Source organism: Ursus americanus, chromosome 20, assembly GCF_024610735.1.
Source record: "Ursus americanus isolate L20-20 chromosome 20, mUrsAme1.1.p, whole genome shotgun sequence".
Taxonomy (NCBI): Eukaryota; Metazoa; Chordata; class Mammalia; order Carnivora; family Ursidae; genus Ursus; species Ursus americanus.
In genome coordinates this window covers 24,917,246-24,931,063 of record NC_142146.1, presented here as the reverse complement: position 1 = coordinate 24,931,063, position 13,818 = coordinate 24,917,246, and the positions used below count along the sequence as shown (strand labels likewise).

At 39.2% G+C, this 13,818-nt stretch overlaps 1 protein-coding gene across 6 annotated transcripts in view; it reads right to left on the bottom strand.

The window, feature by feature from the left end:
* The window catches only part of SATB1 (SATB homeobox 1), a 101,076-nt gene that overhangs the window by 24,166 nt on the left and 63,092 nt on the right, over positions 1 to 13,818 (bottom strand). For all 6 annotated transcript variants that reach the window (XM_045791671.2, XM_045791674.2, XM_045791673.2 and 3 more), the window contains one exon: positions 9,151 to 9,306. In XM_045791671.2, coding sequence (XP_045647627.1) covers positions 9,151 to 9,306 — 156 coding nt within the window. The remainder of the gene's footprint in view (positions 1 to 9,150; positions 9,307 to 13,818) is intronic.

The window sequence follows — 13,818 nt, the reverse complement described above, 5'->3', positions numbered from 1 at the left end:
GACCATAAAGCCTAAACTATCAACTTTTTCATTTTAAAAAATAAAGAGACTGACCTTTAAAAAACTATACATACCCAACAGTAAATATGCTTTCAGAACTTACATTCAAATAAAAGGTTTACCACTGAAAAAAATACAAAGGGGTAGACCAGAGGGATATCATCTCCCGCATCCAAAATAAATCTTAGAGAAAATAACGGAAAGCCCAGTGGAGAATCTTTTTCTCATTCGAGTTTTGGTGAAAGTGGAAAAAGGGGATTTGATGAGGATTTTGATAAAAGAACCTGGAAAAGCCTAGGCAACTTCTCCATTTTTACAGACACTTAACTTCTTTTCATTGTATTTTATTTTTATTTAAGCACATCTTCAACACACACACATCCATACCCCAACTCTTAAAAAAAAAAAAGGGGCCTGAAATTTTAGTTACACCACATGTGGTTTTCATTTGTGAAAAATGAACAAGCTGTTTGTGGTTAAACTGTCTAATCGCCTGTTATCAATCTAGCGCTGCATTCAAGATTTACAGGATACATCAGCTTCTGTGCCACATTAGCTGTAAAGGGGGGGTGGGAGGAAAAAGGAGGAGGAGAGAGTTTATCCTGAGGAATAATATTTCCAATGCAGCCACACTCGCACTACATCTGGTTGTGCTGGTAGCGGCAGTTAAATTGAAATATTTCACAGCGTGTGTCAGAAACATGCAGAATGGTAATTATGACAGATCTGATTAAGCCGGAGTGCCACAAGCTCCCTGGCCAGCGCCGGTTGTGCAGGTGTGACCTTGTGCGTGCCTGCGTGTGTAAATAAAATTAATTACAAGCGAGAGGGTGAAGGCTTCAGTGACATCACAAAGCGGAGAAACTCCCAAGGGGGAGACCTAATGGAATATTTTCCCTCAGTCTAATAATACAGTTCATATTGACTTGAGGTAATTAGTGGGATCATTAAAGCAGTTTTCCCGGCGTATTTGGCTGCCTGATCAGATTAGTGAAAATGTTCTTCAGAACAAGCCCTGTGTGGTCTGCCAGAGAGGAGGAAATAAAAAGCAACAAAGCATATTTTGGAATGATAAGCAGCGCTGGACTTTTACTCTAGCAAAAAAAAAAGAAATCTCTACTTCTCTCTGGAGCCCACAGCTCTAAACGTCCTGTCCATTTTAATTCTTCTGTTCAGCTTGGGTATTCCTGCGCTACATTCGGGGCTATTTCTTTCCTTTCCCCTTCCTCTCCATCAAAGCAGACTGCTTCGTCACCAAGAGCCATCCCAACTCCCAACAAATCTCTCTTAAACAAGGCCATTTTAAAATTGGGAGAAGTATCGTAAATGACTGCTTTGCCATTAACTGACCATATGGGGCCACTGGGAGAGTCAAAAATCAGGGGAAGGAATGCCACTTAGAATTCACCTGCTAAACAAAAGATTCTTTCTTACGTAACACAGAACAGAGATTTAAATGTTTATACGCGTTTGGATCTCCAAAGGCGTGCAGCGCAGGCCAGAGTTGGGGGCGAACATTCTTCCAGTTGAGCAGAACACAGAGCCCTCATCAAGAAAAGGGCCATTTGTTTGAAAATACTCTACTGAGCAAGCTCTACCTTGCCCCTGGAATATGCCAAGCGCTGTCACAGATGGCAGGCTCTGACAGTTCCCATCCGTAGCGCCGATACTCGACGGTTCAGCACAAGATCAGTGACATTCTGTCTCATTAGAACCACGCTAATTATCACAGCTAGTTTCAGGGGAAACCATGTGTTGCAATGGTCAATTTGAAGGAGTCTGTGCATCAACAAACTGGTAATAAGGATCAGACACCTTATTATATGACAGCATGCTGCCTATGATCTGATTTACGGAATCAGAGGCACTGAGGCGGCCGAGGAGGCTGGCAGTTTATGAAACAGTGTGTTTAAACCCAATTCCCGAAGCATACTGGTTGAAAAGGGAATTGTTAAAAAAATACACAAAGGCAACTGGAGTTGGTGAATCAAGCAATCAGAGGAGAATAGATTCTCTATTAACACACAACAGAAGCAGATTAAGACTCAGGAAAAAGACAACTTCATCAATTTAATAATTGTATGGCAACTCCACGGGAGGATGGAACTTGTATTTTTACAAGGTATTTCATGATAAATTACAGGAGGACTATATTTCTGCTAATCTCTAAAATGCACTTATTTTTACAGGAGTGGTCTATGACACTGTTGTGTTTTGTCATGCAAAAGAATTGCATGTGTAAAAGCTTAACAACTGTACTTATAAAAATGAATAATCTTAAAGGTTACTTTTTAAGATACCGAAGGCATTCTGGCAGCGCAGGAAAAAATCCACCTGAGATTCGTATTAGCAACATAACTTCCTCCATCCTTCTCTTAGCACCTTTCACTGATGTGAAATTTTAATGGTGCAGTTTCTTTCAGAGCTATTTTTCTATTGTCATTTTGCATAAATGCATTTTCGTAGTTCATTCATTTCATAGGGCCTTTATTTTCCTTTCTCATATGGGGAAAAAAGAACGATAAAGCTAAAATAAAACCTACCTTTACTACCCAAAACATAAAAGACAACTGTTGAGACTTCTGAGAAAACACTTTTCCTTTCAACTTGGTAGTCTGTCGAAGGATTCTATCAGTGTTACAGTTACGTGCTAAGTTTAAGCGAGTTACGTTCCATTTGAGGACTGACTGCTATTAAGAGTTAAACCCCATGGGCCTGCTCTCTCCCCTGCTCCCATTCTGTGGAGGCCTGAGCCTGTCCTAAAGAACTCACTCAACACCTGTCAAAACTGATTGTATCATGAAAGAGCTTCCAGAAAGAGTAACTCCCATGGAATATTCTTTGTCCACACTTTTCAACTTTGTCCTAACATTTTAGGACAAAAGGTGGCTTCCGATTAAAGCAGGCTCTATAGATACATAATTGGTAGACTCAGGCTTTAGAACGTGTATGCTGAACTACTTTAAAGTGACCCACCCTTGTGGTAACCACCTTCCTTGGACTTCCTCATAGGATGACCCTCTTTAAAGAGCTGGCCCAATATTCACAAACTGATTCCTTTCAAATATTGTCTAAAATTTTCCTGTGACATGTTCTCAACATGGAGAAAATGGGCTTAATGAATTATGACTATATTTGTAACAGTTAAATTATCAGGTGGGTCAATGAAGAAAACGTATTTATATGATTTGGGGGAATTAATTTTAAATTTAAAGGAAAAGAGTGAAATTTTAAATGATTTGGAAGTGGCAATAAGGTAACTGAAAACCTCCCGTCTAACTCATTTAAAATAGACAGCATCGAGTGTATAGAAGGAAAAACATCCCTTTTACGTGATTTTCTAGCCCAAAATATAATGAACAAGTAAGTGTTCTACGTAATAATTCTGGGCCTCTGTGATCAAACCCTAGATTTATAAAATATAGGCTTGTGTTTAAAATGTAGACAGGCTGATATTCAGATCCACAAATTTAGCTCTTAAAACACTGTAACAATCGTGTACCCTTTAAACTGTGAGAGTCTGTCAATATTTGTGTATTTAAAACCATTGATTTCAATAGTCCTGTTTAGCAACCAACCAGAAATATAAAGATAGGTCTGCATTTTAGAAAATTAAATCCAATATGGATTTCCAGTATTTAGACATAAGAGATTTTTAGGTGGTTACCAACACAGGACACCTTAATCAGGAGATGAATGGAACTCCGCACCCTTCCTACTCAAGAATGCAGCACGGGGGCCTCCCACATGGGTGTTAAAGTGTGTATGGGCAGGTTACACCTGGTGTTGTCTTGCTTCTCTCCTTGCTTTCCCCTCATAGTACTTCTCTGGCCCTTCCTCCGCCAGGAAAGCCGATTCAGGGAAATCTAAGCTGCATCTCCCCAAAGTCACCTCTCCCCAGTAAAAAATATAAATAAAATAATAATAATAATCATAATACTAAAATAAAAAAAAAGCACTAGATGGAGAGTGTGTAAAGAGGCAGGTTTCTCCCCAGACCCTGCCTGAAGAAAACTCGATTTGCCCAAGAGAAGGGGCAATGAGGACAATATGTCACGACTGTTCCACAGACTCCCAAAAAAGGATGTGGCACCAGAAATAACAGAAACCGTGACTCTCACATCTGCAGGGACCTCCTCTGTGTCTTCCACAGGAGCTACACAGGTGAAATCGTGTTGCAGCAAAGTCTGCTGCATGAACATTCCAAAAGCATGAATCAGCATAGAGCTTCAAAGTGCAGTTTCCCTGAAGTGTCGTTTAATTCTAACCAAATAAAAGATGCCTTCACTACCATGCTGGAGTACAGGGTGCGATCATGGCTCCGCGATTTCTTTTTCCCTGGGTTTTGTCACGATACATTCCTGTTCCCAGCAATGAAAATTACATTTTTTGCCCCATTTCTAGCCCCACTGATTCGTGACACATCCTCTTACTTGAATTTAAGACATTCCAATCACCCTCGAAGAATTTCCAAACCCAAAGGCTAAAGGCCAAAAAGATGCCCCAAAGCTTCCTTCTCCCTCCCACTCCCTTCTCTTCTCCCCCCCTCACTAAAGGCTTTGAATCTCAATGACAAAAGGGTCTGAAAAGTGAATGGAGAAAAGCAAAAGGCTTTAAATTATTTGCTCTCTTCCACTCGTTGTGCTATCTTTGCAGAGGCAAAAGCCACTTTTCTTTTCTTTCTTTTTTTTTTTAAAGCACTAAAACCATCCCTATCAGTAGCCGAAGTAATAGCAGCCAGGGTCCTGTAACTCTACGGGACTGGTGGGGTAGAGATTGCCAGGTTATATTCAGCCATGTTCAGTCAAATAGAATTTTCATCATCTAGCCACTTTACCTAGAAGAAATACCCCGTTCAATAAAGCACTAGAGAGAAATCATTTTCTAAACACAAGTGGGGATGCAGCGCTGCTCCGTCAAAGCCTTTACTCCTACATGACAGCGTCTGCAAGCCACACCTCTGCAGACACGAAATCAATGTAACAATTCGATGTACAAGGCGACGCCTATGGCGCTGCTAATGTCCCCTTGCTGGACATACACCTTAAGTCTCAGAGCTCTCCGGAGGCTTGCTGTGGAATAAAATTAGATTCCAACATCTGCCACCATTAAGGAAAAAATTCCATTTCCATCTCCCATATGAAAACACTATAACCAATGAACAGTAACTGAACCTTGATACCGTAATGGTTATTACCCAAATCAACTATTTTTTTTTAAACAGTAAAATTAGCGAATTCTGCTCTCATAATTATTTGAATGTTATCAGACTAAATGTTTGATAAAATTCCAATATGATTCACTTGGAAAAACTGCTGCTTATTTGAATACCCAGAATATAAAGTGTATTCATTTGTAGCTGTTCACATTATGTTTAAAGCATATCATCTTTTTAAAGTTTGCATTAGCCTGCTTTCCTACCCAAGCACAAAAAGTAGCCTACCTTTGGTTTTTACTTGCATATTTTATTCAGACATTTCTATGGGAGTTAAAAACAATCTCATTTCTGTTACTCATCAAAGAGAAGACAGAATACATGTGAAATGGAGGAATCCACAGAGTTGGTTTCTTTTACTGAAAATACTTCGTGCATTAGTCAGTACATAGCACGACTATGATGTGTCTAGTTTCATAATATTCTAGGACTGTAGAAACTTCAAAAAGTGATTATGCTGCCTGCCACTCAGGATACCTACCTAAAGTTTTACCCTTTAGTCTAAATGAAAAATATTTGAGATAAGTACACAGATAATAAATAAGTCACTCTGTGTAGCGGTCTGAGCCTCTCGCTTAGCACGTGATAAGACGTTATCCATTTGTGTAGAGTGCTGTATAATTTAAAAGCTCTTCTGCACCTATTCTAGCATACGATCTTCTCCCATGTTAAAAGAATCTTGGGCTCAAAAAGGTTAAGTAATTTCTCAATATTATAACACCAGTGATATAGACGGGACCATAGCCTACTTGGAGTCCTCTACACCATGTTATCTCCCCTCACCCCAACTGGACATGAAAAAGCCTGGATTTCTAGGACCCTGTGCTGATAAGAACCTGTAGTCCATGAAAATGTCAACGAAGAAAGGAAAGCTCCCGCCATTTCCTCGATCAGTTAGTCCAACACCCCTAATTCCTCTTTCCCAGAGCAGGGTACCACTTTAGTCCTGAAGCGCCTAGAACCCTGAGGAAATACTAAAAGAGGAGGACAGAGGAAGAGGACCGAGAAATTGGGGTTGGCTCTACTATTTCTTAGTCTGGTGACTCTTGTGTATAAAATGAGGAAAACCAGGCTAGCTCCGCAGGTGACTCTGAGAATTAAATGTAGGTCGTACATAACGCACGGCGGGGCCTAGCACAAAGATGGCGCTGGACAGTAAGCCAGCTCCGAGGGCCAGAGGCAGACGGCGCCGGCCGGCCTGAGATAAAGGCGACTCCAGCTCTTCCCTCTTCACACACGCTTCATTTTCAGGAACCTCTGCCTCACTCTGACAGGCCGTGGCACATACTGATCTCAGAAGTAAGTAACTCTTTAAGAAGTTAAAAATTTTGACCACGGGAAGGTCAGTCTGATTTGAAGATTTTGTTTATTTGTTTGCTAGTGCTTCTCTTTCCTTCACAAAAATTACGGCAGAACAGAAGTTAACGAGTGACTACTTTCCCTTGTTAAGTCTGACTTCCTCTCTCCGTGACATACACACTTTTTGGACTGCTTATTTTTAAGTAATCATCAATCTTTCTACCTATTTTCATCCTGAGGGTGGTGCTGACACTAAACTGAACGACAAAGGGAAAAGTACAAAACATCCTCTGTTAGGAAGGGACAGGGTATTAGTAGTTAGGAATAACTATCCGAAAGAATGAAAGTTACCAGTATGCTTGACCCCACCGCCAACAATCGGCTCCTTGGATTCCTTCTTAATCGGTAATGAGGGGATTAGCTAAGAGCTTTAGGGGTTCTGGGAAACACACCATCCTGGCAGAGACAGAGAAGCTGCCAGTCAACATTGTTGAAAGAGACTCACGGGCAGCTTTGTAGGACAGGGGTACACACAGCAAGCATGTTTAAAAAACTCACCGGAACATCACTCACATGACATTACCGACCAATCGTTGCCTCTGGACTAAACAGCTCCCAAATCGGTAACTCAGGCCAGATGGGCAGATTTGGGGATGCCGTTTAAAAGAAAGAAAGAATCAAGGTAACAAAGAGGCTGCTAACTGAAAAGAGCTACGCTGTAGTCAGAAAGGAAATGGGGAGGCAGGAAATGTCACCAAAGTAAGTGACAGATGACAAGCAATCAAATGACAGCTATCAAAAAGTTTTAATATTTATTTTTGTTCGTTTTAAGGCTGACCCTTATTACAATAATACACGTCTACTTTCTCTGTTTCTCTATTTTCAGGATTTGGAGAAAGTGTTTGGCTCCGTAACAATACAGTCTGTGATTCTTGATAAATTTAATTGGACAGGTCAGAAAAGATGCAGGATCAGAAAGAGAGGCAAGATAATATACGACTGAACACGAGATCCTCATCATAATTAGACTAAATAGCCAAAACAAGAATGTGCAGGGTGGGTGGGTGAGGGGCAAAGTGAGAGCAGGACATTTCTCCTTAATGCATAGTCTTGGCATGTAAATGAAGACATCTGAAGAAGCACACAGGTTTGAAGCGGCTCTAACATTCTATCATAATTAGAAACATTTCAAGAGCCCTGTAATTTCCAATCAAAATTACAGTAATTTCCGATATACAAGCCATGATTCATGACAGAATTTTACATTCCATGAGAGATTACGGTGGCCTGATGTATGACACGCTGAGTACAGCACTAACATAAACAATTCAGTTTAATGTTTAAACAGCACTTGATGTTTAGAATCTCACAATAAAAGAAACATATTATTGTAGAAATTATCACTTTGACAGTGATTGAAGGGTAGGCAGGCATGTGGCCTATAAGGCTATAATTTTTACAGTCCACAGCTTGAGTTTAATCATTTTTATATAACATTTCCAAGATATCCCTTCAGTATTTCATCCAGCCTATAACTTAAATAAGAACAACCTTTTCTAAAGCAAACCCCTATCAAGCACCACTATTAACTCTGATAGAGAAAAATTTAAGAGCTTAAAAAAAAAAAAAGTATGATACAGTAAATGCAGCTTACTGTAAATACTCTCAGAACTGTCTATTTCTACCAGAAGTTGACGGCAGCCAGGCTCTTTTATAAAGGAGAGTTCATTAATGATCAGGAAAATATATCTGTTTAAAATCGCAAGTTGTTAAAATCTCACCTGAGCCCTTGACTGCCTCTAAATTCCCACCTTGATAATGTTACCAAATACTGTTGTAAAGGGGAAGACAGTTTAGTATTCTTCCGGTCCTTTAAAAAGTATTCTTGGCTTTGAACGAGGATTTATAAGTAATTCTAAGTTTGTTCCTATAGATGACCCTGCTTTGATGAGCATAAATTTTCAATATCTGAACACTATACTGCTATAGGACTGCATTCTCTCTCCTTTGTTATTTTTTTTAACTTGTTTGGTAGGGACTTGTAACGTTTCCAATTCAACCGTATTCATTTATAATTCATCAAATTTGGGCAGGTTTTCTAATTGTCATTCAACCTGTATGGCTTATACAGCATCTACCTATGGGAAAGGTAAGGTCATGAATGGGCAAAGATACGTGTGGCGGGCATGCCAGTTTGTTTTAGTAAGTGTGCCTAATAGTTGTGGATGCCTGAGTTGGAACAGAAAAAACTATTATGTTTGTAGTCTTTTAGGATGGAAATCAAGGTCATCTGAGCAATCATGAAACAATAGTAATTCCAGTTACTTGTACCAGTACAATGGACCACCTTGAGAAACTGCCTATACATTACGATACTCTTCGGAAAACAACTATTAACTGACCCCGAGATTTCCTGAGAAATCCCTGGTCAGGAGAGTGGGTGTTGGAGGAAACAAAACCACGTATCTGCGACCCGAATCTCAACAACACTTGGTTTCATCACAGAGCTCCGTCAACAGTCCTGGAGACCGTGCCCTCTGGTGATGCAGGTTCATACTGAGAACAGACACCCCTCTGAACGAAATTTTCACGGGCATCGTGGATCCAAATTGTCAGTGCCTAACCGAGGTTCTTACCTGGCTTTTGGTCGCTGCAACCTTTGCAAACAGTGCTTGGGACACTTTAGCGCGCTTCATTTCCTGCTGAATCTCATCATAAATGGAAGCATTAATGTTCATGGTATTGTTCTCTGGTTTCCCATTCCTCTCAGTGGCAATCGTAGCTGTTTTCACCTACAAAACATTTTGAACATGACTGTCATTTTTCATTGGCCAAATTGTGTTGAAGCTTTTCAGGCTCGGCATCCAAACTGGACACTGTTGCTCCTTTTACGATCAAGGTGATCAACAGTGCAGTCGTTCAACATTAGTTATTACCCCGAGATCAGATTGCTTAAGTTAAGAAAGTCCCAATGTCACAGGTGATTGCATCTGTAATAAGACAGCAACTGCCAGCTGACATACAGGAATTAGAACGCCATAAAGTAAGTTTTCTGGAAAACAGAATAGTTCCAAAGACTTGAAAACCCTAAACTAATTGTTTCCCAATTACTGTCCACTGCAATTCTAACAAAGGAAATTCACAATTAAAATCATAATGCCCAGTGCTGTATCTTCACTGGGTGGCCAGTGCCTAATAGACAATTGCATCACTAATAGCTATTACATACTATGGCCTTTTTAATTTTAGACTCTTTTTTTTTTATGCCTGTTCCGCTTATGTTTCATTTAAAAAATCTTCCATAACAAAGCCATTTGCAGAGCTGCATATTTAAATCTTCTATCCATCCATGAAACAGGTAGAGTGCCTTGCTTAATCATCATAAAGGCTGGTTGCATTTTACACGTGCATGTCCAAGCTGTTCTGTATAATTATTTCATCTTTTCCTGGCACCCTTGTACATAACTATTTCCTTTTGACTTGTGGAACCAGACAATAAGAAAATGTTTCACGATATTTAACAGAACGTTACTGTAAGTTACACAAATTATATAATCAGTGACTTTATAAATATATGCAAAATGAATACTCTTAAGAATTAGTATCAGTGCCTTTGATAATAATGACAAGCAGGTATCAGCAGTAAAATGACACAAAATTTTGGGGTAAAAATAAAATCTCATCCTCAAAATTTATTGATACTATTATTAATTTTTAAAACTCTAAATTTAATTTTTATTATGCAGTTAATGTGAACCAGCCTGGAAGACTTACGTGTGAACTATGTAGTTGCTTTTTCACTAGGAAAGTGGTGAAAATGTAAACAAAAAGTTACCACAGATGCAGGCCCTTGTTTCTCCCAGCCAGATGATTCACTATGGACCATGTTTCTTAGGATTCTTTCCAGAACCCAGGTTTCTGTTCGCATATACAATGAAGTCCAGTTTGGAATAAATGAATGATTTCTTTTGTCACGAAATGATATACCCTTTTAGTCCTGCTACAGTCTTTCAGGTCTACTTCATTCTCCCCCTAGTATTTGGTATCAAAAGACGGGCAGAGGTTATCCTAAGCAATTCGACCCTCTGCACTTAAGAGAGTAAACAGGAGTCTTTAAAACATGACTTCTAACTTCTGGCCAGTTAGCAAAATAACTTAGCTCTTGCTGTCTGGAGGAGGCAGCTAGATCCTTCCACCTCGACACTACCCTTCTAAGCACTGAAAGGCTAGTGGGGGAAATGGGTGTACCACAGGCCCAGGTGAGCACACAGAAAGTAAGACAGGACAAGTGACCAATTGCTGGGGCCTCATTTGCTCCTGCTAACCTCTAAGCTGGAGACGGGGAAGGCAAGTGTGTAGGCTCAGTTTCCAGAGTCCCTCTTCAAGCTCGGAGGCTCCAGAAAGCAAGGGCACTCACGGAGGTACAGGAACGACTGGAGGCCACTAAGAACGTACACAGGGCTTTGAGGCAATAATCTGCTAAATACCACTTTAGGAGCCAGAAGAGTTAACGCATTACCATAAATTGCCTACAAAGTTGCTTTGGTGAGATTCGCAACTTTGCTCTGGGGTGGTCTTGCTTTGAGGCAGAAGGATAGATTTGATCACCCCATGGGGTCTCTTTTAATACCTATTTTTCTCACTGTTTAAATGAAAGAGAAAAGAAAAGCCATTTCAATCGCTTTGAAAATTGAATGTTATGGAAATGGGGGCATGAAGTCCAGTACATTGGAAGAAATAGTTCCTTGGTAGCAATCTGCTTAGCAATAGTTAAGAGAGCAGGCTTTGGAAACTTGTTGTTTCACTATGTTTTTATAATAATTTTCATTCTTTTGTAAAAACTATGTTTAAGAATTTATCTTTGAGGTGGGCTATAATCATTTGTTTCAACCCTGTGATTTGGTTCCTAAAAATTTCGTTAGTTTAATTTTTTTTAATGAAGCAACTGCTACTTGAACCAAAAAGCAAGAATTTCAAATCATAAAAAAAAAAATCAAATAACTGTTTCCTAGTAGCCAACACAATCAAAAGTGGAAAAGACGTACACATGAAACGTTTAAAATTTAAAAAAAAGGGCAACAATTTTTTAAAATATAAAGTAAGAAACTCTGTATTACTCATTTTAAAAATATTTAGAAAAGCTCTACTTTATCATCTTGTTGGCTCAGATATGCATCTTATCATAGATAAGCTATTAGAATTCTGGAATCACATTTTTTCCTAAACACAAGCTATTGCTTAAGGGGAACTGACTTGGACAGCTTTTCAAAAATATGAAAGCTGAATTTTTCCCCAGGTAAAAATGGAAACAAAAATCTTTTATACCTCACTCTACTAAGTACTATTTTAGCTTAGTACAAAAAAAATCTTCTTTAATCCTGGTTTAGCTTTTAATATTATATCACACATTAAAATTCATAAAGTAGTTCATTCCAGGCAAAACAAACTACTCTTCAGCTCTTCTCCGCAAATAGCACAGGAGGTAAAATAAATGCAGTTGCTTTTATCAAGGTAGGGTGTACTACTCCGTCATTACGGCGGCGCCGGGGAAGTGGTTAGGAATCGGGAGCTTCTACTATTCACCCTCCCACGGCAGGAGAGGGTGCAAGCACCAGGGTCGGCTTTATAGTTCTCTACAATTGTGCAGGACACAAATTTTCCACGAAAATTCTATTTGTTTCTTTCTGGATTGCTGAATGCATCAAACCGTATTAGAAAATGAACTCTACATCCCATACGCATGCTGGATGCCACCCCCGTGCTGCACGAAATGAACCCTACTGTGGTCCTGACTGCAAAACATACCGTTCCTTGGGGGAGGAGGCACTGTCCGGAAACACACAGCTCATGCGCGTGCGCACGCGCACGCGCACACACACACACAAGTGCAATTACAGTTGGATGTAGTCTTAATAATAATTATGATTAATAACAAAGGCTGGCATTTATTACCTTTTTATCTAACCTGCACAAAAGCCCTAAGGATTATTATTTGCCCCATGTTAAAATTGAGAAAATCTCCTAAAGCAAAGAATTTACCCATAAGGCAATGTGAGATCTAAACTGAAGTCTGTCTAATGCTAATGCTTATCTTCAAAACTACTGCACTGCACTGAAGTCATGATGTTATACAGGATTTCTTTATTTGGAAAAATTCTAACTTTTTAAAGACACGCTGGATCTGCTTTTTGGTGGCCCTTTGCTAAATCTGGCTCATTAAGATCTAATTTTTAGCAAATGGCTTTGTCATTCATTTTACAAATCCAACCTGAACTTATCTGTCAAGGTATGCAAACTATACATGCTTTCTTGGTAATGTAATATCAGAAAGGTGCTATTTTGAGGTATTCTTACTGGTGACAGAAAATGGTCCCCATTTTCAAATTTTTATCTATTAACACTGTCATGAATATCATGGTTCCATCTTCTTATACTTTTCTTTCTGTTCTTTTTAGGAACAAGAGTAATTATTTTCCAAATATGGTCTTTAAAAAGTCCTCTAGTATTTTAAAAGATGACTGCTAATGGGAAGCCATTTTATGAGCACGTAAGATCTTAAAAACATGCTGGCCAAGCAATTCATAACAAAACTTTTATCAAGTGCTAAGTTCCTGCCCATAACTGAACCTATGTTTCATCACATTCTAGAAGACTTTGTTGGAAAGAGACACAAGGGTGCGGCTACTGGATTAATTATGCATTGCTTATGTGAACTTACTACATTTTCTAAAGCACTGTTACAAAATATTCCATCTTCCTTTAGAAGAAACTAAAGAATTACATGAAGATTAGATATAAAAATATAAAGAAAAAATCATTATGTAATTCATGTAGAATTTATAACTTGATAGTTACAGGCTTTCAAACAGTCCTTATGGAAACAGAAAGTGCTAACTTAACTCCAAAAGTCACACATATTAAAACACACAAACAAAATCAGAATAAGCACACACCTAAGTAGAAATCATCAACTTTAAACTGATCTGTGGAACAGACAAGTTCCAGAAAGTAATCACTAATTATTATTAATCAAATTCCTCTTATAAACTCATCTGTATAATTTGCTAAGCATAATAAGAAAAGAAGCCTTTAGGACAGGGAGCTTTGGAGGGCTTGGGTTCCCCCAACATTTTCATAGGAGCAAAGTTTGGCAAGGGCTATTTTCTCCACCATTTCAGAAAAGCCCAACTGTCTGAAGTCTTCAAGAGTAGATCATTTCTATGGACTCTGAGAAACAAACTGAGGGCTTCAGAGGGGAGGGGGGTGGGGGAATGGAGTAGGCTGGTGATGGGTAGTAAGGAGGG